The 26,939-nt window shown below is 56.0% G+C and overlaps 1 protein-coding gene across 8 annotated transcripts in view; it reads left to right on the top strand.

Annotated features, from left to right (window-relative positions):
* Positions 1-26,939, top strand: part of LOC125159908 (uncharacterized) — a 33,503-nt gene that overhangs the window by 1,206 nt on the left and 5,358 nt on the right. For 3 of the 8 annotated variants that reach the window (XM_047848581.1, XM_047848584.1, XM_047848579.1), the window contains exons 2-3: positions 12,444-12,594; positions 13,214-13,377. In XM_047848581.1, the coding sequence (XP_047704537.1) occupies positions 12,444-12,594; positions 13,214-13,377 (315 nt within the window). Of the gene's footprint in view, positions 1-12,443; positions 13,378-13,532; positions 15,728-24,268; positions 25,077-26,087; positions 26,935-26,939 lie in introns of those variants that run through there. The other 5 variants (XR_007149970.1, XM_047848582.1, XM_047848583.1 and 2 more) reach the window with 5 other exon arrangements.

The following is a 26,939-nucleotide window of genomic DNA, read 5'->3' as shown; positions in this document are numbered from 1 at the left end:
GTGGCGCAGAGCACTTTCCCCAGAGTGGCAGTGGGAGCAGGCTGTGCCGCAGTCACCGGCCGGTGTGTTGGATTCCTTTTTGGGGAGGACGGCGGGTTTGCTGCGCGGGGTGCACCCCACTTCTCTTTTGGGGTTTCAGCAGATCCGTAACAGTCTGTCCTGCGTAACTGTCGAAACAGGCGGGTCAAAGTTGCATGGGCTTAAGCTGTCCCCCAGATCCTTCCGTCTGAGAGTAACCGCCCCCCCAACCCGGCGCTCGCTCTAATGTCTGAAAGTAACTCCCCCGGCGCTCGCTCTAACATCTGAGAGTAACCCCCCCCCAGCCCGGTGCTCGCTCTAACATCTGAGAGTAACCCCCCCCCCCCAACCCGGTGCTCGCTGTAACGTCTGTAACCGCCCCCCCCCCCAGCCCGGTGCTCGCTGTAACGTCTGTAACCGCCCCCCCCCCAGCCCGGTGCTCGCTCTAACATCTGAGGGTAACCCCCCCCCAACCCGGTGCTCGCTCTAACATCTGAGAGTAACCCCCCCCAACCAGGTGCTCACTCTAACATCTGAGAGTAACCCCCCCCAACCCGGTGCTCGCTCTAACATCTGAGAGTAACCCCCCCCCCAGCCCGGCACTCGCTGTAACGTCTGTAACCGCCCCCCCCCCCGCCCGGTGCTGGCTCTAACATCTGAGAGTAACCCCCCCCCAACCAGGTGCTCACTCTAACATCTGAGAGTAACCCCCCCCCCCGAACCCGGCACTCGCTCTAACATCTGAGAATAACCCCCCCCCAACCCGGTGCTCGCTCTAACATCTGAGAATAACTCCCCCGGCGCTCGCTCTAACATCTGAGAGTAACCCCCCCCCCAGCCCGGCGCTCGCTGTAACGTCTGTAACCCCCCCCCCCCCCCAGCCCGGTGCTGGCTCTAACATCTGAGAGTAACCCCTCCCCAACCCGGTGCTCACTCTAACATCTGAGAGTAACTCCCCCGGCACTCGCTCTAACATCTGAGAGTAACCCCCCCCCCCCAGCCCGGCACTCGCTGTAACGTCTGTAACCGCCCCCCCCCAGCCCGGTGCTGGCTCTAACATCTGAGAGTAACCCCCCCCCGAACCCGGCGCTCACTCTAACATCTGAGGGTAACCCCCCCCCAACCCGGCGCTCGCTCTAACATCTGAGAGTAACTGCCCCCCCAGCCCGGTGCTCATTCTAACATCTGAGAGTGACCGCCCCCCCAGCCCGGTGCTCACTCTAACATCTGAGAGTAACCCCACCCCCGAACCCGGCGCTCGCTCTAACATCTGAGAGTAACCCCCCCCCGAACCCGGCGCTTGCTCTAACATCTGAGAGTAACCCCCCCCGAACCCGGCGCTCGCTCTAACATCTGAGAGTAACCCCCCCCGAACCCGGCGCTCGCTCTAACATCTGAGAGTAACCCCCCCCCGAACCCGGCGCTCGCTCTAACATCTGAGAGTAACCCCCCCCCCAACCCGGCGCTCACTCTAACATCTGAGAGTAACCCCCCCCAGCCCGGTGCTCACTCTAACATCTGAGAGTAACCGCCCCCCCCGAACCCGGCGCTCGCTCTAACATCTGAGAGTAACCGCCCCCCCCAGCCCGGTGCTCACTCTAACATCTGAGAGTAACCCCCCCCCCAAACCCGGGGCTCGCTCTGAGAGTAACCCCCCCCCGAACCCGGCGCTCGCTTTGAGAGTAACCCCCCCACGAACCCGGCGCTCGCTCTAACATCTGAGAGTAACTGCCCCCCCAGCCCGGCGCTCACTCTAACATCTGAGAGTAACAGCCCCCCCAGCCCGGCGCTCGCTCTAACATCTGAGAGTAACCCCCCCCCCAACCCGGCGCTCGCTCTAACATCTGAGAGTAACCCCCCCCTCCCCCGAACCCAGCGCTCGCTCTAACATCTGAGAGTAACTGCCCCCCCAGCCCGGTGCTCACTCTAACATCTGAGAGTAACCCCACCCCCAACCCGGCGCTCGCTCTAACATCTGAGAGTAACCCCCCCCCCCAACCCGGTGCTCACTCTAACATTTGAGAGTAACTCCCTGGCACTCGCTCTAACGTCTGAAAGTAACACACCCCCCAGCCCGGCGCTCGCTGTAATGTGTGTTATCCCCCCCCCCACCCTGGTGTTTGCTCTAGCATCTGAGAGTAATCCCCCCCAACCTGGTGCTCACTCTAACATCTGAGAGAACCCCCCCCCAAATCTGGCGCTCGCTCTAACATCTGAGAGTAACTGCCCCCCCAACCCGGTGCTCGCTCTAACATCTGAGAGTAACTCCCCGACACTCTAATGTCTGAGAGTAACTCCCCCAGCGCTCGCTCTAACATCTGAGGGTAACCCCCCCAGCCCGGCGCTCGCTCTAATTTCTGAGAGTAACCCCCCCGAACCCGGTGCTCGCTCTAACATCTGAGAGTAACCCCCCCCCCAGCCCGGCGCTCCCTGTAATGTCTGTAACCGCCCCCCCCCCAGCCTGGCGCTCACTCTAACATCTGAGAGTAACTGCCCCCCAGACCAGTGCTCACTCTAACATCTGAGAGTAATTCCCCGGCGCTCGCTCTAATATCTGAGAGTAACTCCCCGGCGCTTGCTCTAATGTCTGAGAGTAACTCCCCCGGCGCTCACTCTAACCTCTGAGAGTAACCCCCCCCAACCCCGTGCTCACTCTAACGTCTGAGAGTTACCCCCCCCCAGCCCTGCACTTGCTCTAATGTCTGAGAGTAACACCCGCAACCCAGCGCTTGCTCTAACGTCTGAGAGTAACCCTCCCCCCCCCCAGCCCGGTGCTCCCTCTAATGTCTGTGAATAACCCCTCCCCCCCAACCAAGCCCTCGCTCTAACATCTGAGAGTAACCTCCCCCAACCTGGTGCTCTAACATCTGAGAGTAACCCCCCCAAACCGGCGCTCGCTCTAATGTCTGAGAGTAACTCCACCGGCGCTCACTCTAACCTCTGAGAGTAACCCCCCCCCCCAACCCGGTGCTCGCTCTAACATCTGAGAGTAAACCCCCCACCACCACCTGGCACTCTCTCGCGCTAACATCTGAGGGTAACCCCCCCCAGCCCTGCACTCACTCTAACATCTGAGAGTAACCCCCCCCAGCCCTGCACTCACTCTAACATCTGTGAGTAACCCCCCCCAGCCCTGCACTCAGTCTAACATCTGTGAATAACCGCCCCCAGCCCTGCACTCAGTCTAACATCTGAGGGTAACCCCCCCCCAGCCCGGCGCCTGCTCTAACATCTGAGAGTAACCCCCCCCAGCCCTGCATTCAGTCTAACATCTGTGAATAACCCCACCCCCAGCCTGGCACTTGCTCTAACATCTGTGAATAACCGCCCCCCCCAGCCCAGCGCTCGCTGTAAAGTCTTTAATCCCCCCCCCCCGCCCTGCACTCGTTCTAACATCTGAGAGTACCTCCCTGGCGCTCGCTCTAACGTCTGAGAGTAACCACCCTCCACCCAGCACTCGCTCTAAAGTCTGAGAGTAACACCCCCAGCCCTGCACTCAGTCTAACATCTGAGAGTAATCCCCCCCCCCCCCAGCCCGGTGCTCGCTCTAACATCTGAGAGTAACTCCCTGGCACTTGCTCTAACATCTGTGAATAACCCCCCCCCAGCCCAGCGCTCACTGTAACGTCTTTAATCCCCCCCCCAACCCGGCGCTCGCTCTAACATCTGAGAGTAACCCCCCCCCCAACCCGGTGCTCACTCTAACATCTGAGAGTAACTCCCTGGCACTCGCTCTAACGTCTGAGAGTAAACACACCCCCCCAGCCCGGCGCTCGCTGTAATGTGTGTAACCCCCCCCCACCCTGGCGTTTGCTCTAACATCTGAGAGTAACCCCCCCAAACCGGCGCTCGCTTAACATCTGAGAGTAACCCCCCCCAGCCCGGCACTCGCTGTAACGTCTGTAACCCCCCCCCCCCCAGCCCGGTGCTCGCTCTAACATCTGAGAGTAACTCCCCCGGTGCTCGCTCTAACATCTGAGAGTAACCGCCCCCCCCCAACCCGGCGCTCACTCTAACATCTGAGAGTAACCGCCCCCCAACCCGGTGCTCGCTCTAACATCTGAAAGTAACCCCCCCCCCAGCCCGGTGCTCGCTGTAACGTCTGTAACCGCCCCCCCCCCAGCCCGGTGCTCGCTCTAACATCTGAGAGTAACCCCCCCCCCAGCCCGGTGCTCTCTGTAACGTCTGAAACCGCCCCCCCCAACCCCGTGCTCACTCTAACATCTGAGAGTTACCCCCCCCCAGCCCTGCACTTGCTCTAATGTCTGAGAGTAACACCCCCAACCCGGCGCTTGCTCTAACATCTGAGAGTAACCCTCCCCCCACCCCAGCCCGCGCTCCCTCTAATGTCTGTGAATAACCCCTCCCCCCCCCAACCGGGCCCTGGCTCTAACATCTGAGAGTAACCTCCCCCAACCTGGTGCTCTAACATCTGAGAGTAACTCCACCGGTGCTCACTCTAACCTCTGAGAATAACCCCCCCCCAACCCGGTGCTCACTCTAACATCTGAGAGTAACTCCCTGGCACTCGCTCTAACGTCTGAGAGTAACACACCCCCCAGCCCGGCGCTCACTGTAATGTGTGTAACCCCCCCCACCCTGGCGTTTGCTCTAACATCTGAGAGTAACCCCCCAAACCGGCGCTCGCTTTAACATCTGAGAGTAACCCCCCCCAGCCCGGCGCTCGCTGTAACGTCTGTAACCCCCCCCCCCCAAGCCCGGTGCTCGCTCTAACATCTGAGAGTAACTCCCCCGGCGCTCGCTCTAACATCTGAGAGTAACCGCCCCCCCCAACCCGGCGCTCACTCTAACATCTGAGAGTAACCGCCCCCCAACCCGGTGCTCGCTCTAACATCTGAGAGTAACTCCCTGGCACTTGCTCTAACATCTGTGAATAACCGCCCCCCCAGCCCAGCGCTCACTGTAACGTCTTTAATCCCCCCCCCCAACCCGGCGCTCGCTCTAACATCTGAGAGTAACCCCCCCCCCAACCCGGTGCTCACTCTAACATCTGAGAGTAACTCCCTGGCACTCGCTCTAACGTCTGAGAGTAACACACCCCCCCAGCCCGGCGCTCGCTGTAATGTGTGTAACCCCCCCCCCACCCTGGCGTTTGCTCTAACATCTGAGAGTAACCCCCCCCCCCCCACTGCTCGCTCTAGCATCTGAGAGTAATTCCCCCAACCTGGTGCTCGCTCTAACATCTGAGAGATCGGAGAGTAAACCCCCCACCACCACCTGGCGCTCTCTTGCGCTAACATCTGAGGGTAACCCCCCCCCCCCCCAGCCCGGCGCCTGCTCTAACATCTGAGAGTAACTCCCCTGGCGCTCGCTATAACGTCTGAGAGTAACGCCCCCCCCCCCCCATGCCCTGCGCTCTCTCATGTCAGAAGCCCAGAGTTCCAAGCCTAACCAAACAGCCAGACCGGGTCCCCAGGCGTGACAAGTAGGAAGCCTGGCCCCACCAGGTGACGATGGCCTGGCAGAGTGGTGCCCACAGGTGTCAGGATGCTGAACGGGACCACCTGTGACTCTCTGCACACCCTTTGGAAGGACCAGAGATGCCCACTTTGACCCCATTGCATACATTCTTAGGCGTCACCCGCCGTCTAGCTGATTTCAAGCAGAACCTTGTGCAAAGTACGCCTGCATGGGACAGGGGGTGGCGTTCACTTCTTGGCAGTTCGCATTCAAACGAACATTCTAGTTAAACACTTTCGTGTAAGACAGGACGCATCTGAACTATAGGAATCCTTTTACTTAGAGTTTTATAATCCTTTTAGAACAGTCTTTAACCCAAAACAAAAACCCCTGCTTTAATACACTAACGTTAACCTTTAAAATAAGTTATTTTACCAGCGAAAAAGGGTTTATCTGGGAGTAAGAGAACTGTGACTTGGGACAAGGAAGCAAAACTGTGGACAAGCCCAACAAACAAGGGTTCTGCTGTGTGGAGAAGCAGTAAGTTGGCAGGGGTCGTTCTGGAAGAAACTTTGGACAGAATCAAGACTTGAGATGACACTTTCTGCCTGGTTAACTTGCAGGGGTGGGGGTTCCTCCTGGTAGGTGCAGGGTGCCCCTTCCCCCGCTGGGATCTGTAAGGGATGAGTCTTCCTGTTGAGACTTGCATCTGGGGCCCCTGAGTGCTCCCGCTGCAATGAGCCCAGAGAGTGATGGCTCCCTCTTGCAGCGCCCCCCCCCCCCGTCCTCTTTAGTGAGGGCCCGGTCACCGTCTCCCTAACCCAGGAGGGTACCCACATTCCCCGCAGGAAGGGGAGACCTGTGTGAGGTACGGAGCCAACAGTGGTGCTTTGAGTCCTGTTCCCAGTTGTGCCAGCCGTCAGGGCAGTCAGGGCGTGCACACGGCAAAACAGGGCAAATACCCGCTCCACACATTCAGTGTTTTCCTCTAGGTTTCTCCAAATAAAGCGGACGTAAGTATAAGTCCAAGTCAAGTTCCTGAAGGGTTAGGCATGAAATTCTACTTGCCAGGCTCTCAAGCCAGATTTTTAAAAGTAGTGTAATCTGTTCTTTGAAGCAATTCATAGACGTAAGACGTCTAGGTTATTTCACGGTCTTGTTGAATGATGAGGACGCCTTAAGAATTTGCAAGGAAAAAAGTGATAAAATATAAGCTTTTTCAGGCGTTTTCCATGTTCGCAGAAGTCTTAAAAGGGGGAAGTATTTATTTTAATGTTCATTTACTTTTGAGGGAGAGTGCGCGACCAGGGGAGGGGCAGAAAGACAGGGAGACAGAGGATCCAAAGTGGGCTCCACGCTGTTAGCAGAAGCCCGACTGGGGATTCACACTGACCAACGGTGAGATCGTGACCTGAGCCGGAGTCGGGCGCTTAACCGACTGAGCCACGCAGGCACCCCGAGAGTGGAAGTATTTTGAGGAGACTTTCAGGGATTTGTAACCACCAGAGTTGTGGCTGGACCAGCCCTTGTACTGCTTCGTGATCCCAACACGCCTCTCAGAAACAGCCCTCAGGAAACCTTGAAGGGGGGGAGAAAAGCTGATCACTTGTAGGAAGCGTGGGTTACACGGCACACCTGGGGCCACACAGCTGGAGACAACGGCTCTACCCGCCTGGGGTTCTGCTTTTATCGGCCGCAGGGGTGCAGGCGTAGAGTTTCACTCTTTACATCCAGGAGTCTGGGGTGCCTGGTGGGCTCAGTCCACAGAGCATCCGCCTCTACTTGAAATACACTTACTGGGGCACCTGGCTGGCCCAGCAAAGCATTGGACTGTACTTCAAGAATAAACGTGTGAAACACACAGGGATTTGAAGTGCGGCAGGAGCGAGACCACACAGCCCAAACGGTCCATCATGAAAATCCCCACCCCCACCCCCCCCAGCGCTCGAAACAGAGGAGCCCCCTTGTGGAGCGGCGCCTGCATCTGTCCCGGCTCGGCTCGTGGCTGGCCGTGTGCGCAGCCATCAGTGCTGAAGTCAGGCCCTTGCGGTGCAAAAGGGGGAACCCCCAGGTCGGGGTTTACACACCAGCAGCAGCACCACCTGGCCGTGAAGGGGCCGCCGGCCCCCTCATCCTCCCCAGAAGCCCGCACAGCCTTTCTGCCCCACTCAGTTGGGTGACCACGTGGCGTGTGCTGGGCTGGCCCCAGGGACTTGCGCTCTGCAAGGAAGGGGAAGGAACGGCTGTGACAGCTGGCACACCCCAGTGGCCCTGGAGGCAGCCCCAAAGATGCAGTCCTGATATGTAGACATGCCCCCCCCCCCGGAAGATGCGGTCCTGATCGGTAGGCACGGCCCCCCCGCCCCCCCCCCCCCCCCCAAGATGCGGTCCTGATCGGTAGGCACGCCCCCCCCCAAGATGCGGTCCTGATCGGTAGGCATGCCCCCCCCCCCCAAGATGAGGTCCTGATCGGTAGGCATGCCCCACTCCCACCCCGCAGGGAGGCAGAGACTCAGGCTTTTCCGTCCTCTGCCCAAGGCCTAGACGTGCCCTCTGACACATTGCCACAGTGTGACCCCAAGGAGTGTATTTGGTCATTCTAGCACTAGCTGCAAAAATTCTTGTCGATTCTCTGGTACAAGTGTGTTTGTATGGGTGATGGGTCATCCTCATATGGTCCCTGCTGACACTGTCGGCCTAATTTCTTCTCGGGAGCCTCACCTCTCAGCTGCCTTCAGCCTGCAGCCCACCCCCTGTGACAACCGTGTCTGGCTCGATGGGCCCCAGACTAATGGGTACCAAGCGAGAGAAGCTGACAATACAGAGCAGTGGTGTCCTCGGTGTCTGAGGCAGGATTATAGCACCCCCCCCCCAAGAAACCCCAAAATGGAGCTTCACCGAGGGAACAAAGCTGCACTTTTGTGAGTGAGTAGAGCAGGTGACCATGGTGCCTCGCCTCCCCCAGCCCTCTCCCACCCTGGGGTTTACAGGTTCGTGTGCCTTGGGCTCCTAGAAATAGCAGTCCAGGGAGAGCATTTCGGACATCCCGTGGGCAGGTCACTGCCCCCAGACTCGGTGGTGCCATCACTAAAACAGGGGCTCCGGCGTGGGGAGAGTGAGGTCAGAGGAGGAGAGAAGGGCAGAGTCATGGGACAGAGATGTTCTAGCCAGAGACTCAGGAGGGGCAGAGTGAAGGGATCCTTTGGGGTGACTTTAGGGACCCCACTGTGACCCACCTAGTCTCGGCGACCACATAGTGGGTATAGCAGGCCAGTGTCCACGGTCCGGTGCCAGGAGAGGTGCTGGGAGGGGTGGGTAGTGCCACCAGGCCCTAGTCTCTCCTGTGGGTCGGTGCTCCATCCAGAGGAGAAGATCCGCAGGTAGGTCACAGTGTGTCCTCGATGGGAATGCAGATGGCACCTGATCCCGTTCAGGGTAGCCTTGCAACACAAGGTTATGTCCACGTGAGACCCTTCTTAGTGGGTCTTTTACAACGTTTGGGAAGAGACGTGTCGCAGGGGGCACAAGCCATGCCAGCCCTAGCATCTCAGGGACACTGAGCTCTGACCGTGGTTCTGACTTTGACGCTGACCTCCATTACTTTCCCATGGCCCTAGCCCTCACTCATAACTCCTATCCTCACCCTGAACAGCCGAAGATCCACAGAAGTTGCAACCCATACAACACTGTCAGCCTCATGAACTTTATAAACCCCTGGCCCCTGACCTGAGACCTGCCTTAACCACAAACCCAGACCTGGAGTTTACACAGGGCCGAACCCGAACCCTAAGCTCCCACCTTAGGCTTAAACCCTGCCCCGGTGCTAACCCTATGCAGGCTCCCATCCTCGCGGTCCCCACGCACCACTGGGTCCCGCCCACAGAAGCAGCCGTGCAGTCCAGGATGGGAGGCAGGTGTCCAGGCCGCCTGGAAACAGCAGGGCTGCAGGATGGGGGAACCTGCAGGACACGGGATCTGGACTCCCCGTTTGGAATGGAGGCTGTCCCCAGCAAGTCCCCGAGGCCTGCGGCTCCTGGAAACACCAGGCTCAAGGTGGGAGCCGCGTGTCACACAGACGTCTTTGAGCTCGACCCATTTCTTGTCCCTTCCAGTGTGAAAGGACACATCCCCGCCCTCCTAACACGGGCTCCTTCTCCGTCTGTGGAGGGGGGCGGGGGGCGCACGGTCCGCCCGTGTGCAGAGGGGCGCGGGGCGCATGGTCTGTGTGCACAGCAGCTGACGTGTATTGCCTTGTTGGAAACAGCCGCGGAGGTCCCTGCTGTCAGGACAGGTGGGAGGTGTGGGGAGGGGGTTAGGGTTTAATCAACTGTATGTTATGTAGACGCATCAGGCCTGTCTACACACACACACACACGCACGTATGCACAGATCTGGGGCCGGGGGCTTCCTGCCCACCGCCCAGCACCGTTCTGAGGGTCACATCGCACAATGCGCGGATGAATCCTCCGTTCCTAGGTCACTTGCCCCAAGAACTCAAAGCCAGGTTGTGCCTGAATGTCGATAAAGACTCAGGCCCCACGGCTCGTACCTCCTGCCATTTTGACCTTGTTCTCTTGACCCTGCGGACCCTGAGGGCTCCTGGCGGCACCAGTTCAGCTTCTCATCTGGCTGGCAGACTTCCCCTCGGTCTCATTCACAGACCTGTTGTGTCGTGGCCATGAGGGAGCTCTGACGGTGCCCCCTATACCCAGCGGACATCAGGTGGGGCTCCCAGGCCTGATGTTAGCCTCTCACCCCCCACCATGAGGATTCAGCCTCTGCAGGTGAAGACAGCCCTGTTCCAGGTCCCCGGGCAGTGACACCGCGGGGCACACCCTTCCCCTGCCCTCTGACCACCGTCCTGGTCCAACCAGACCCCTCCCGCTCCCCACGAGTGACACAGGCTGAGCGCGTGCCGGACAGGCATGTACCCAGGGACCAGGTCTAATCAGAGGAGCAGCGGTCGGTCGGGGATGCCACCTCTTCCGTCGGCTTCAGTACAGGCAGCAGGGATTGGAACAGTCTGCGTGGGACTCTCGGCGTCCCTGTTTCTGGGGCAGCGTGCTGGGCCAGTAGGATCCCTTAGACCCGCCGCCCTCTTCTTGACGGTGTTGATGGGAACTTCCGCTCTGGGCCAGTGTGCAAGAGCCCCGTTAGTAAGCTGGCCCAGGCACTGTGCAGGGGCTGCATCCCCTTTCTGTGTGGCACACGGGGCCCTGTGAGGAGCGGAGTCGCCCGGGCCAGGACAGCCCTGTGAGGAGTGCGCAGTTCCGACTGTCGACATCCCCGGCAGCCTGCTCGGGGGGGGGGGGGGGGGGGGGAAGGGGCCCGAGTCCTCCTCCCCACTCACAGGACGTGCTCCAGCAGCCTGTCCTGCAAAGCAGCTGAGGAGCAAGACGCCTCCTTGGAAGTAACCGGAAAGGCAGCCTGTCCCCTTAGAAGGGAGAGAGAGCCAGTGGGTGTAGCAGGGGGTGACCGGGGACACATTGGGGTTGTGGCGCACAGTGACAACGGTAAAGTAACAACTGCGTGCAAAGGCCCCTGGGAAAGCGGAGATCGGACTGCTGTTCAGGAGTTTGATGAAGTGGGAGAGGCACAGACGGGAGAATATTCCAGAAAGAGGGAAGTACCTGCAAAAGTTGGAGGGAACAGCATGGACTGCCCATGACCAGAAACGGTCACTTTGGCTGTGGGAGGCCTGCAGGCAGAGACTCTGAAGGAGCGGCCAGCACGGCGGGCTGACTTCCCAGGGCCGCAGGGGTACCAAACGCATGGGGTCGGAGAGAAAAGGGCTCTTGTTCCGAGACCCTAATCGGACACCCAGGCGCACCTGGGTGGCTCCCCGGTGAGCAGGGACCCTCCACTGAAAGGCAGACCGAGGTAGGGGTGCTGTTCTGGACACAGACATGGCACTGGAGGCCGTAGGAGCTCGTGAGGTACCAGCACCGTGTCCCTGGAGCATCACAGAGGAAGCCGGCCTAGCAGGCAAGTCCCCAGTACAGAGGCCAGCAGCACTCGAGGGCTCCTGGGCAAGGGAGGGTTGGTTTCTTTCTTAGGACACCTGCAACGCGAGGCACCGTAAGGGCTGCTGGTACGCAGTCTGTGCGGGGTGGGTGGACCGCAGGGACGAGCACCTGAGCAGAAGTGATGCTACAGGTGACAAGGGCCCAGTGGACAAGCATCGGAAGGTGGTAGGTCAAGGGACAGAAAAGGAGTGTCTGCAGGGGGCTGCAGTAGGCAGGTGCACGTGGGGGGCACCTCCTCCCGCCTGGTGCACCTGGACCTCGCACCTGTGCCCTGGCAGGACCGGGCTGGGTACGTGCTGGCCACCGGGACGGTGCATTTGTTCTCAGGTTGGAATGCCAGCTCTCCTGCGTTTACAGGGTTACAGGGTCACAGGGTCACAGGGTCACAGGGTCACAGGGTCACAGGGCCCAGGGAGGCCCGGCTGCTCACACCCCAGCTCATTTCCACACTGGCTTGCGGCAACAGGCCGGGAGCCTGGGTACAGGGTCTACACTGCCTCCAGCTGCTGGTGTCTGGAGCTGGTTGTTGTCTGAGCCCCATCCCTATATCTGAGAATGGGGACAGTTGACCGGCCAGGGGCAGTATAGTGAGAGGGGGGAGGAGACAGGTTGGGGTCGTGTGCAGGGGTGGTGTTGGGGGAGGTGCAGAAGACAGGTCGGGATTGCGAGGAGGGGCTGAGGGGCCAGGTCCATGTGACACACACACCCGCCCCCCGCAGGGGCAGCTAGGAACAGGTCAGGGGAGATCAAAGTCCAGTTCCGTGGCCAGGACACGGGACAGAAGCGTGGATGAGGGAGACAGCACATTCTCTTTCACGGTGGCCGTGCCATCAAGGTGCAGCATCGTTCCCAGGCCCCTGGCCCCCGTCCTCTCCCCCTCAACTGGAGGTTGCCAGTGTCCAGACCAGTGTCCAGACCCTCCTGTCTTCTGGCTGCACTGCCAACCCTGCTGACCTGTCTACTGCTCCACACTCACAGGCCCGGACACGCGGGACACCGAGGACGGCGGGACACCGAGGACGGCGGGACACCGAGGACGGCGGGACACCGAGGACGGCGGGACACCGAGGACGGCGGGACACCGAGGACGGAGCGGCTGTTGTGAAGCCCAACGTCCACAGGATGGAAAGTACGGTGTTACTGTACCCTGATACGTGACCCCGTGCTGCGCAGGGAAGTGTCCCCGAGGCCACGGCCAAGCCCCTCGTGGCACCCGGCACCCGGAGAACCTTGCAGACCACAGAGACAAGGCTGGATCGCAGCTGCCCGAGCCTGGGGGTCGGGAGGGCACACAGGGTCCCAGCACAGCAAGAAAGTCAGGCTTGGGGGGGGGGCTGCTCAGAAGCACGTGCTCAGCTGCCCCTGCAGAGACCGGCCGCCCGTCCACCTGTCTCGTTCGGGTCACGTCCGGGGCTTCCTGCTCCCGGGGGGTGGGGGACAGCTGCAGGCCAGAAAAGACTGCACTCTTGGGCTGAAGCAGCAAAGCACACGACCGTGCACCCAGCTTGACGTCTGGCCCCCTTTGTTGTACTGTGGTCTGTACAGCAAGGGTTCCAGGAAGCTGACGAGGATGCTAGAAAATCCTGGGAGGATAGGTTGGGCCAGGTGTCCCACAGGTGAAAGGCAGGTGAGGATCACGGCCCTGTCCCCAGCACTCACCCCCCACGTGTCAACTGTTTCTTCTGCCAGTCACACGATGACCACGTACCAACCACTTTACCCTTTTCTCACGTCCTGCCACTAACCAGGGTCCCGAGTCCCGAGTCCCCTGTGCTCAGGGGACCCTGGGGAAGCGGGGGGGCCCACCTTATCCCCTCCTAGAACATACCCCGTCCACTGGCTGAGGCACAGATACCGTGACCGCCGCCGTCAGTGTCCAGGACCGCACAGACGCAGCAGGGATTCACAGGAGGTAAGGGAAGCGCCTGCTTACTCTCCCACCCCTGCATGGTCTGTTGACTGTGGGCTGCAGACACCCACCTTCTCAGGGGACGCTGTGGCACAGAGCTTGACACAGGTTAATTAATTGCAGAGTTTGTTATTTCTTCTAAATGTTTGTTTTGTTAGAGAGAGAGACACATGGGTTCAGGGTGGCGGAGAACCAAGCAGGCTCTGTGCTGTCACCTTAGACTCCGTCACGGGACTCGAACCCACAGACTAGGAGATCATGACCTGAGTTGACATCCAGAGTCAGACGCCTGCCGACTGAGCCCCCCAGGCCCCGAGTTTGGATTCCTAGAGCCACGCCAGAGTTCCCTGTCCCCTCCCCAGCGTCACACACATTCTCTCCCAACGGGAAGGCCCCTTCTGGGGAACTGCTGTGGGAGAGCCCCGAGTCCCCATCCTGAATGTGCTCCCTGGGGAGCCGAGCTCCGCTGGTGCACGTGCCTCTCGCACTGGAAGAGTCTGGAACAGTCGTGAGCAGTAGGTCACCCTGCAAGGTGGGACTGGCTGTGCCGGCGCTGGAGGCTGTGTCCCTCTCGTGTACGACCAGCAGGACGCTTGGGACTGTAGGGTGTTTAGCAGGGATGGCGCCCAGGCCACACGCCCAGAGTGAAAACCTGGGAACGCTGTAGGGGACACGGCTTCAGGCCACGGACGGGACAGACTCCCGTGGCACCACGTGGGCACTCACCACCTAGACATGGACGCACCGTTTCCGGTCTGCGTCTCCACAGCACTGCACTGGGCCAGCTCAGAGGCCTCACGAGTTCACATTAACTTCGTCTCCTTATTGCTAGTTCTAGACCACGAGTTAAAGCTGGATTCAAATGCTCTTTACCCAAAAAATTACAAAAAGAAAACGTTCACCATATGCACTTGAGGCATCACGGTGGCGGCTCCTAGAGCTTTCCTGCTCGGCTGGGAACACAGCCAGTGCAGGACAGTGTTGGGGGGGCAGCTCCGTGTGCAGGGTCAGGTACAGCAGCAGGACACCCCCTCCTAGGGCGTCCGAGGCTGAGGGAGACGGAGACATTGGAGCACAGAGAGGGAGCCCACACCACACGTGCCGGTCTGCACTGTGTTTTGTTTTGTTTTAACATTTATTTATCATTGAGAGACAGACACAGAGCGTGAGCCAGAGAGGGGCAGGGAGAGAGGGAGACACAGAATCCGAAGCAGGCTCCAGGCTCCGAACTGTCAGCACAGAGCCCCACGCGGAGCTCGAACTCACAAACTGGGAGATATGACCTGAGCCGAAGTCAGTCGCCTAACCAACTGAGCCACCCAGGTGCCCCGAACTCACCGTCTGTTTTAATGCACTTGCACTCAGCCTCACCAAGTGGACTCTGACCAGCAACTAAGGCGCCATTTGGACAGCAGGTTTCAAGCCCGTCCCTTACTAGAGACAGCACTGCAGCGAAGGGGTGGGTGCTCCGTGGGAGGTCCCGTCCTAGGGAGGCGGATGACACACAGACTCATCAGCCTCCCCAGGACAGCGAGCCTTCTGCGAAACAGACAGGGGGAACGATGTCAGAGCTCCGCACTGGGCCACCTGTCTAGAGTAGGTGGGTCACCTTCTAGAAGGACTGCCACGCATTATGCCAAGACTTGTCTCCGACTCCGCTTCAGCCTGCCCTTTGTGGACATGGTGCAGAGCCAGTTGAGTGCCCTACACAGATCAGTGGAGACGGACAGAGAATCTGGGACTGACCCACACTTACAGGATCAACTCCTGTTTGACGAAGGTTCCAGGACAGTCCGATGTGGGAAAACATGGTCCTTTCAACAGAAAGTGATGGGGAAAGTGGACATCCATATGGCCAAAAAAATAACATTGATCCTTGCTTCACACGGTGCACGACATAAATTCCAAATGGGTCACGTACATAATCATAGAATCAAACGTGTAGGAGAAACATGGGATAAAACATGCCCTGTGTGTGTCCGGATGTGCACGCAGTGGAGACGCATACTTCACAACTTAATACAGAATATACACAGAACTGTTTCCACAATAACACAAACAGGTCCCCGAGATGATGGGAAGACACTTCCCAAAAAATACACGGTTGCCCAGTAAGCACACAGAAATGCTCAACGTATTAGTCGCCGGAGAAATCTAAATTAAAACCATGAGATCCCACTAAACACCCACGTGAATGACTACAGTGAAAAAGACGTGCCACATGGCGAGGCTTTGGAGCAGTGGGGACTCTCCTACGCTGCTCACGGGAGCGGTGCTCACACTTTGCAAAACTACTTTCATCAGTTTCTTTTAAAAGTTAAAATACAGGGGGTGCCCAGATGGCCCAGTTGGTTAAGTGTCTGACTCTTTGTTTCGATTCGGGTCCTGATTCGTGATCTGTGAGATCGAGCCCCACGTCGGGCTCTACGCTGACAGCACAGGGCCTACTTGGGATTCTGGCTCTGCCCCTCCCCTGCTCGTGCATGCACAGACGCACGCATGCCCTCCCTCTCTCATAAAAAAATGAAAATTAAAAAAGGAAATGAACTTGCAATCCTACTTTTAGGGTTGCCAAAACAAATGAAATATATGTGCACACACATGTGTACGTAAATGTTTACAGCAGTTTTATTCATAATAGCCAAACTTGGGAAAAAAAACACAAACATCAACTAATATATCTCTACAGTGTAATATTACACATCTATTAAAAATGGACTTCTGACACACATAATATGTACGAATATCAAAATTGATATGTTGTGCAAAAGCCAGACAGAAAAGAATACATATAATTCAACATGTATGAAACTCTGGATAAGATAAATCTAACCTTCAGTGACAGAAAACAATCACTGTTTGCCCGGTGATGCTGGGGATAATTGGGAAGGTCAGGGTCAGTGGGGGGGGGGGGGGGGGGCGCTGGAGGGGAGAAGACTGTGGTGACAGAAGTATTCTGTATTTTCATTGTAGTTATATTTTTCAGATATCGGGGTGCCTGGGGGGCTCAGTCGGCTGAGCAGCTGACTCTTGGTTGCAACTCAGGTCATGATCTCACAGGTTCGGGAGTTTGAGCCCCACCTCAGGTTCTGTGCTGGCAGCACGGGGCCTGCTTGGGAATCTCTCTCTCCCACTCTCTCTGTCTCTCCCCACCTGCTCTGTGTCTCTCTCAAAATAAAAATCTTAAGCTTTAAAAAAAGTTGGTCAGATATCAAAACTGGACACTTAAATTATGTATATTGTATGTAGATTATGGTTCAACCAAGTTCTTTTTTATTATTTTTTTATGTTATTTTTGAGAGAGAGACAGAGAGAGACAGAGTATGAGCGAGGGAGGAGCAGACAGAAAGGGAGACACAGAATCCGAAGCAGGTTCCAGGCTCCGAGCTGTCAGCAGCACAGAGCCTGATGCGGGGCTTGAACCCACAAACCGTGAGATCATGACCTGAGCCGAAGTCAGAGGCTCAACCAACTGAGCCCCCCCAGGTGCCCCCAACTTATTAAAATAGAGAATGGACAGCCCAGAAAAAAAAAAAAAAAAAAAAACACCTCGAGTTATGGCCAGTTGGTTCTGACAATTTACACCTCAAAATGTATCAAAGACCTACATTTCAGAGCCACAACTACAAAACCGTGAGAAGAAAGCATAGGAAAGACCTTCATGACCTTGAATTGGGCAGCTTTCTTAAATATGGCACCAAACGCAGAGGCAGCGAAAGGAAAAATAGATTCAACTTACTAAAATTAAATACTTTGCTACAAAGGACACGGTCAGGAGATTTAAGCAATACAAAGCAGCACATGGCTGGCTCAGTTGGTGGAGCGTAGGACTCTTGATCTCAGGGTTGTGAGTTCGAGCCCCATGTTGGGTGTCGAGATTCCTTAAGAAGAAAATCTTGGGGCCCCAGGGTGGCTCAGTTGGTTAAGCTCAGTCTTGATTTTTGGCTCAGGTCATGATCTCTCGGTTTGTAAGTTCGAGCCCCACACAGGGTTCTGTGCTGACAGTGCAGGATTCTCTCTGCCCCTCCCCTGCTTTCCCTCCCTCCCTCTCTCTCAAAAATAAACTGAAAAAATAATTTTAAATTTTTTTTTAAAATCTCAAAAAGAAAAAACAGGGAGAAATATTTGGATATAATCTATCTGATAAGGCAGATACGGAACATGTCCAGAATATATAAAAACGCCTACAATACAACAACAAAACAATTTTTTTTAATGCTTATTTACTTTTCAGAGAGAAAGAGCACAAGCAGGGGAGGGGCAGAGAGAGAGCGGGACACAGAATCTGAAGCAGGCTCCAGGCTCTGAGCTGTCAGCTCAGAGCCTGACGTGGGCTCAAAGTCACGAACCACGAGATCATGACCTGAGCCGAAGTCAGACGCTTAACCAACTGAACTACCCAGGCACCCCTATGTTATTTTATTAATATTTTAGAGAGCACACATACCCAAGCAGGGGAGGGGCAGAGAGAGGGGGACACAGGATCTGAAGTGGAGTCCTCACTGACAGCAGAGAGCCTGACACGGGGCTTGAACTCATGAACCGTGAGATCATGACCTCAGTTGGACGCTTAACCGACTGAGCCACCCAGGTGCCCCAAAAGACAATTCAATATGAAACTGGGCAAAACACCAACAGACATTTCTTCAAAGAAGATCTATACAAAGGGCCAATAAGCACATAAAGATGCTTATCATTGGTCATCAGTCAAAGGAAAACAGTGACAAAAGGACTATAGTTTTAAAAATGTCAACAAAAATATAAAAGGAGTTTGGAGAGAATAAACCTGTATTGGAATATGGAGAAAGTGAAACCATATACATTCCTAGTAACAAGGTAAAATGATGCTGGCAGTATGGAAAACAGTTTGGGTTTTCCTCAAAAAGTTAGATTTTCCACATGACCTTGCAGTTACATTCCTGGGGATGTACCCACAAGGATTGCAAACAGGAACTCAAGTAGATACTTGTACGTGAACATTCAGAGCATTGTGATTCACCCAGTGTTCACAGTACGTGAATGGATAAACAAGTTGTGCTATGTACATGCAGTGGACAATTATTCAGCCCGAAAGAATGATGAAGGTATGAGATACATAACATGGATAAACCTGAAGAACATACTCAGTGAGAGAAGCCAGACACGAAATGGATTATACGATTCAATTTATAGGAAATATCTAGGAAAAGCTACTTCATGGAGACAGAAAGGACATCAGAGGTGGCCAGGGGTTGGGGAGGCAGGACTTGAGAGTAACTGCTTAATAGGGACAGTTTTGCTGGGGGCAGTGAAAAAGTTTTGGAAATAATGGTGAAGGATGTAAAACACTACGAACGTAATTAATGCCACAAAATTAGACACTTAAAATGGATTAAATTGCCAACTATTATCAGTGACATGAAAAGAAACAGTGATGTGGTTATTCAACAAAAGAACACAAAGCAAAACATTCCATAGAGATTTCGTAAAGGTAATGGTTCTCAGAGATAGAATTGGATTGTGTTCTATGCACCTGCCTACCCGACCTCTTCACCTTGATGTCTGAGAGATGCCTCAAGTCCCCCAAGTCTAGCTTAAGCCTCCAATCTGTTCCTGCCAGTGCCTTCCTCCCTATGGACACCTGCCACTCGTTTCTCAGGATCAAACTGTGGAGTCATTCTTGGCTCCCTTCCTTCTCGCCAACTCCTGATCGAGTCTGAGGGAAAGTAAAGCTGATCTACTGTTGAAATAGGTCTAGAACCAAACATATATGAGCACTTGATTTATTACAGTGTTAACCACTGTTGAGCACTGAGGAAAAGTAGCTTTTTCAGCAAGTGGTGTTTAATCAACTGACCATCTACATGGAGTAAAATGATTAATAAAAATGTGATTTGTGGATCTAAATGCGAAAGGTAGGGCTGCCTGGGTGGTTCAGTCAATTGAGCGACCAACTCCTGGCTTTGGCTGCAGTCACGATCTCATGGTTTGTGGGATCAAGCCCCACGTCGGGGTCTGCACCGACAGCGTGGAGCCTGCTCGGGATTCTCTGTCTCCCTTTCTCTCTGCCCCTTCCCCACTCGTTCTCTCTCTGAATAAGTAAATCAACTTAAATAAACGTGAAAGGTAAAACCAGCCAGCAGACAACAGGAGAACAGTGGCTTTATGCTGTGAAGGTAGGCAAAGATCTGAGTGCAGATATCTTGTCTGCTAGGTTTATCCTGTATCCCCAGTGCAAGGACGGGGCCTGCCCCATAGTAGACGTCCAGTAAATATGTACAGAACAAGTAGAAAGGACAGTTTCCTTAACACCCTCTGAAGGAACACACATACACACACAAATTGTATCCTTGTGAAGACAGTGTTTTTCATGGTAAGATTTCATATAAATGTCACTTCTTAATTAGATTAACGCAATGTTAATAAAAACCCCAGTCAGACTTATTTTCAGAATGCAATAATTTGATCGTAATTTCAGAGAAAAATGAATAGTAATACCTAGGAAACACCCAAAGGAATGGCAGGAAAAATGGGCAGTGAGATGTGACGAGGCCTCGCAGGCAGTAAAGAAAACTTACAACCACAGTGAAGAGCACCTCACTGCATCCAGGACACCACCACGCATTGCAGGGGTCGTGTGCCGCTAAGAAATCGCCACCAGTTAACCTACGACTTGTCAGATGGATCAGGACCGACAGCTCACAAGTGTGAGAAACCACGTGCCTCGGCATGGTATCCACAGATTCACAGAAGGAAAATAGAGCAGACAGAGCTAAAAACATGCATGGTTTTAGCATAAAAATGAGATAATATTGCAAATAGGAAGAGAGATCTAAGAATGCTAGAGAGAAAATTAGGGAGGTGAGCTGCGTAGCCGGCCTCTCACACTCCAGCAGGACCGCGGATGTACAACCACAGGTGAGCCTCGTACACGAGCTGCGGCCGAACCACGGATCTACAACCACAGGTTAGTGGTGGGTCTCACGTTACACGCGTTCCACCAGGACTGTGGATGGACAACCGGGTATCTCCCATGTGCACACGCTCCGGCAGGACCGTAGATGGACAACCGCATAGGTCACGTGTACACGCGCTCTGGCAGGACCGCAAGTGTACAACCACAGGTTAGCAGGGTATCTCGCATGTACACACACCCGTGCGGGACCGCAGATGTACAACCCCGTATATCAAGTGTACACACGCCCCATCAGAGCCGCGGATGTACAACCGCGTATATCGCGTACACGCTCTGCGGCAGGACTGCAGGTGTACAAGAAAGAACAGTAGCAGTTGTCCAAGAAGTGGAGGGCATCAGGGTTTACACCGTCATAGTGGGAAAGGCCTTTCCAAGGGGGCCCTGGGTCAAGAAGTGACGCGGGACACGGTGCTCCGTGCGACTGCGCAGGCTGACCGGCCCTGCTTCAGGGACGGTACCCCATGCCCCGACCCACTCCTGCCCCGCTGCCTGCGTGCACGCACAGGGGGCAGGAAGGCGGGGTGGCCGCGTGCCACGCATGTGCGGGAGTCCGTGCACACCCGCGTGCCCAGGGAGGAGAGCTGGCAGGACAGCGCAGTCATGGAGAACAAGGGCCAAGGCCACCCGAAGTGCGCACGGAGGGAGCCGAGCCTGGACGAAGGGCCAGAGGGAGGCGCCAGGGACCAAGGACGGACAGAGAGAGACAGAGACAGAGAGAAAGACAGAGAGAGAGAGAGAGAGAGAGACACACACACACAAAGACAGAGAGAGAGAGAGAGAGAGAGAGAGACACACACACACACACACACACACACACACACACACGAACCGCGGACGGAGGGACCCGAGTGGTGACGGGAGGTGCCGAGCGGTGGTGGGCGGGGATACATGGCGCCGAGCGGTCCAAGCCCGGACGGAGGGCGCCAAAGGGCCGCCGGACGAGACCGGGCAACTTGAAGGGAGACGGACAGGAAGTGACGCAGCACAACGAACGGAGACACGGGAGCAGACGGAGATGCACGACAGGTGCCGAAGCTGGTGATGGAAGATCGCCGATCGATAGGACGGAAGTGACGCAGAGGGACGGAGCGACAGGTGCCGATAGCGACAGGACAGGAAGTGACGCAGAGCAATGGAGTGACAGGTGCCCAGGCTGCTGATGGAAGACCACGGAGCGCCTAGCAACAGGACAGGAAGTGACGCAGAGCAATGGAGTGACAGGTGCCGAAGCTAGTGACGGAAGACTGCAGAGCGCCGAGGGACAGGACGGGAAGTGACGCAGTGACGAGAGCGAGCGAAGATGGACGACTGGTGCCGAAGCTGGTGACGGAAGACCGCGGAGCGCCGAGCGATAGGACGGGAAGTGACGCAGAGGAATGGAGTGGCAGGTGCCCAGGCTGGCGATGGAAGACCGCGGAGCGCCTAGCAACAGGACAGGAAGTGACGCAGAGGGATGGAGTGGCAGGTGCCCGGGCTGGCGATGGAAGACCGCAGAGCGCCGAGCGACAGCAAGCCAGTGTGCACCCCGGAGAGGCCGCATGCAGAACGGACGTGACGGGGAGGCCCTGGCGCGGGTCGGTGCTACAGCCGCCCGGGGACAGTCCTGCTCCAGCTCGGGGCTCCCAGCTCCCGCACACCCCCCAGGGAGGGGGGAGTCTGTGCTTGAAAGCCCACCCTTTGTGTGGGTGGCGCCAACATTTCTCTCTCACATCACACACTCACAGCAGTCCCCCCTTCTGCCATCTTTCTGGAAAGGGGGCCCTAAGTGTTCCCCCTAAGGACCTCCACGCAGCACCCCCGAAAACAGCCCTGACTCGTCTGTCCCACAGGGGTCCTCGCGGGGGGGGGAGGGGGGGTTGGGGGTAGGACAGGACACGGACTCCCCGCAGTCCTGTGTCTGAAGTCTAGGATTCTCCCCAACCCTTGCCAGAGGCCTCTCTGCACCTGGGAAAGAGGGGCAAACGTGCTGGTTACTTTGGGGGACACGGAAGCAGGCCGTGTGCAAAGAACTGGCCTGGCGGAGGGCAGACAGGGGGCCGGGCTCAGCTGGGGCCCCGGGAGCCCCTCCTGTTAGCCGCAGTGAGCAGCGGGCCTTCTCGAAAGCAGTCACGGGGTCCGATGCCGTAACCATGGCGCCCGCAGCCGGTGTGGGGATTGCACACTGCGCAGACCTCCCGCTGCAGCTAATCAGTCCCTGATGGCAAACGCGTTGACAATAGACTGCTCGCCCACCCCGACCAGACGACAGGGGGGCTGTGCTCGGGGACCTGGGCTTTCTGGCTAGATCATAAAGCTGCAGCAACGGACAGCTGTTGGCGTCTGTGCCTCACAGCTGCTTCCATCAGGCCTACAGTCAGCCACACAGGGTCCGCTCCTGACCCACCTGCCCCCACCAGAACGTCATCGCCCTGGCGCCTCCGACATGACCTTTCTCCTCCCCCCCCCCCCAGATGGATACATCTATCCAACCAAGAATCACAGTCTCGACTTCAAACGGCCAGCTCCCAGGACTGATCTCGGATGCGCTCTACACGCTAGTTGCTGAGCCCAAATACATGGGGCCATCCTAGTCTCCCCACTCTCCTTGTGTCCCAGTAACATCTGCAGCTCTACGCCCCAAGTCGGTCTCTAGTCCCGACACTAATTCCCACATGCAGCACAGCCCTGCCCCAAGCCCCAGTCTTGGGCCCGACTCCTGCATGGGGCCCAGACGAGGTTCCCTGCTCCCCGGTGCAGCTCACATCTACCCCCGAGGGGATCTTTCTGGAACACAAATGACACCATGACACTTGTCCACCTGTAACTCCACCCAAAGGTTTCTCGATACTTGCTGGGGTGTCTTTTGGAAGAGGCACCTGCTCCTGAGAGCCCCGACACCCTCAACTGAGGCTGTTGACTCCCAGGTTTCCCAACAGGGAGCATTTCCTGGGGCGGGTCACCTGGGCATTCCAGTGGTCAGAGGACACAGACTGACACCTCAAACTACTCGCCCCAGCAGGGGGCTGGCTCCTATGCTGCAAAGAGTTCAAAGACAGGTTCCCCAGCTGGGATCAAACCACTGCCCGTGTGGTGTTTCCCTTGGCCACTGCATCACACCCATGGGACTTGATGGAAGGAGGGACCAGAGCACATGTTTCTAGGCAGGATGTTACAGGCTAAATGATGTCCCTCAAAATCCAGATGTTCAAGTCCTACCCCCACCCCCAGCACCTCAGAGTGCGGATGTATTTGGATATAGGGTCTTGAATGCGGTAATTAAATCAAAATGAGGTCATTAGGATCGGCCCTGAACCCAAAGGACTAGAGTCCTAGAACATGAGGAGACAGACATACGCAGAGGGACAACCACAAGAGGACCGGGATAAAGATGATATCTACACACCCAGGAGAAGGGGCTCTGCAGGAACCAGCCTCAGCCCTGCCTGGATCTCAGACTCCCAGCCTCCAGAACCCTGAGAAATGAATACCTATGGTCTAAGCCGCCCAGTCTGGGGTATTTGCTATGGCAGCGCGAGCATGCTGTGAAAATATCAGGTCTCAGAACTGACAGAAGCTGCCACTTGTTCCCCTGGTACACAAGTCACAGGGACCCCAGGGACAGGATCGTTGAGGGACGCAGGGACCTGGCTCCGGACCCTCACGGTCTGGATGCAGCATCTGCCTGACGCTGTGAGCACCTTCTGTGTAGCAGGTCCTTTGCGTCAATGGTCACATGGGAGCGTCACAGCAGTCCTTGGACTGGGACATCCTTATACACTGTTTGCTCATGGTGTAGCAACTGAGGCCCCAAGAGGGAAGTGGGTGTCCTGCATCACACGCTGGTAAATGGCAAAACCAGACTCCCAACCACGTCTGCACGCTGACTCAAACTCCCTGTGCCATCTGTACGTGAGGCAGAATGGTTTCAGCCTTCGAGCAAGGAAAATCTTGTTTCCCCAGGGGCAGTGGTCCGTGGGGACGAGGTGCTGGGCTGCCAGACGGGCTCAAGAGTGACCATCAGAAAAAGCCTGGTGCGTAAGCGGCACGGACTTCTCTGCCTTGTCGGGCCATGCCTCCCGGCCACCACAGCGCCCTCCCCTTGTGCTCTGGATTATCATCCACATTCATTCATTTCAAACACCCTTCCTGGCCTCCCAGGCACCAGGAGCCGGTTCCTGCCCTGTACCCACCAGGGACGTCCAGACACATTGTACATCTGAGTCCAAGTGAGCGCCCCGCCCCTGAGTGGCCACTGTCGTCCCCCCTCCCCGACCACTTTCTGGGTGCCTGGCCCCTGACCAGGACTCTCCCTTTGGGGACCAGGCCCTGAAGTGGCACCTGGGGGTTGTCCGCATCTTTTGGTCTCACCAACGTCCCCAGGAAGAGTGAAGGCAGAGGCCGACTTTGCTGTATCATTTAGACCTGGGTCGTGGCGAGCCCATGCTGCACAAAGGGGTGTTTGTAAAGGGTTCGTCACATCTTGTGGCCCCTGGCTCCAAGGCTGCTGGAGAACACAAAGGAGACACCATAGTATCTCTAGGTGGCACTGAGGGCATTTAACATCACTCAGACCACAGTGGGAGCACGTCCCCTTGTTACCAACACTCACTGGCACCTTGGAACTGTAAGTGTGCAGCTCATGTCAGATGGTCAGGATTGGCCATTCCCTACCAGGCATCTGTGATTACAGTGGATTTGCTTAGTATTTAATTTTTTAACGTTTATTTATTTTTGAGAGAGACAGAGCGTGAGTGGGGGAGGGGCAGGAAGAGAGGCAAACAGAATCTGAAGCAGGCTCCAGGCTCTGAGCTGTCAGCACAAAGCTCTATGCGGAGCTCGAGCTCACAAAGCGTGAGATCATGACCTGAGCCAAAGTCGGACGCTTAACCGAGTAAGCCACCCAGGCGCCCCTGCTTGTATTTTTTAAATGACACCGTCTGGATGTGAACATGGCTGCTCTACTCACAGCATCTTGGAGAGGCAGAGGCGAGAATCACCAGAGCAACAAACACGTCACCAGGTTCACTCCCAGTCACTGAGAAAGCTCTCATTACATATATGTTCACCTGGGGGGCTCAGTCAAGTAACCATCCAACTCTTTTTTTATTTTTTTAATGTTTATTTATTTTTGACAGAGAGAGAGAGAGAGACAGAGCATGAGCTGGGGAGGAGCAGAGAGAGAGGGAGACCCAGAATCCGAAGCAGGATTCAGGCTCCGAGCTGTCAGCACAGAGCCCGACACGGGGCTCGAACTCCCGGACCATGAGATCATTACCTGAGCTAAAGTCGGGCGCTCAACTAAGCCACCCAGGCACCCCTCAACTCTTGATTTAGGCTCAGTTCACGGTCTCACGGTTCATGGCTTTGAGCCCCGCATCGGGCTCTGTGCTGACAGTGCAGAGAATGCTTGGGATTCTCTCTCTCTGCTTCTCCTCTCCTTCTCTCTCTCTCAAATAAACTTAAAAAAAATTATTTTTTAAGTATGTTCACCTGAGCGCACATTTCAAGGCAGCAACGTTACAAGTACCCTAAATACACACTGAGGGGTGACTGTGCTCCTGTGGGGCACAAACACGAGGGACATGTACCAAGTTACCTGCTACTCCAGCATCCGCAAAGCCCAGCAAGGGCCCCACAGTAATTGTGTTAGTTGAATTCTCTAATAACGCACAAAAGCTTGTAATAGGTATTTTTTTTTAAAAAAAAAAGCAATAGAAGAGATTTTAGGCAAAACACAACCACATACAGGTTTAATGCACCCTATCCACATTCCCACAAGGTGGTTTCGTTCTTGCCAATTTTCTGCGCCTACATCGGCACCTCCAGACTGAACCACAGAACTTTGCTGTGACTGCGTCCATAGCTTAACAAGCGATGTGAGCCACCTCCTATGGGGCTTCCAAAACAAGGAAACAGCAGAGTCCATAGTAACGTGTAATTCACATTGTATACGACCCAGAGACCGTGAACCAGGAGCCTGGCGACCCCGCTGTGGCAGAGGCTCCTTGCCAGAAGCTGTCTTCCTACCTTTTCCCTGCTCATATCTGCACTGCGCTTCCCAGCCTATCCCCACCTTGCAGTGTGGACTCCACGTCTCTGGGTGTTCCCAAGGGGATGTAGTCGGATCCATGAGGGTCTTAGGACAAGGGGTCTGGCTCCTGCAGGGTCACCCAAACAGCCCCACCCACTGCTGGCGGGAACCCTCCATCCAGAAGGAGGAGGGAGAAACCACACGGACAAGGCTTGACCGGCCTGAGAGTCACATGACGAAGACATGGCCTGAATCTTTCATCCCTGATGTGTTGGGACGCTCTGCTGTGGTAACATCTGTTGCCCTAAACACAAAGGTGCTTTGCAAACCCCTCCACGACTGTGACAAAAAAAATAAGGCTTAATGGAACTCACTTCCCCAAGCCACAGCCCACACTAGAAGGGTACTCAGAGAGCCTCACTCAGGTAAATGGGGCTTGAAAGCAGGGGCCCCTTTGAAAGGCTAATCCCTCAGTTCAGGTCCCGCCCACCTCCGCCTTCCCCGTGGAGGAGAAGTTTCCTTGACAACCCTGACAAACCTGCTCGGTTCCCTTGGCAACCAACTTTCTGAATTGCCCAAGCCTTCCCCATTAACAGCATT

The sequence above is a fragment of the Prionailurus viverrinus genome, unplaced genomic scaffold (genome assembly GCF_022837055.1).
Source record: "Prionailurus viverrinus isolate Anna unplaced genomic scaffold, UM_Priviv_1.0 scaffold_89, whole genome shotgun sequence".
In the NCBI taxonomy this organism is placed as follows: Eukaryota; Metazoa; Chordata; class Mammalia; order Carnivora; family Felidae; genus Prionailurus; species Prionailurus viverrinus.
Note: the sequence above shows the minus strand (reverse complement) of the source record. Positions and strands in the feature narration are given on the sequence as shown.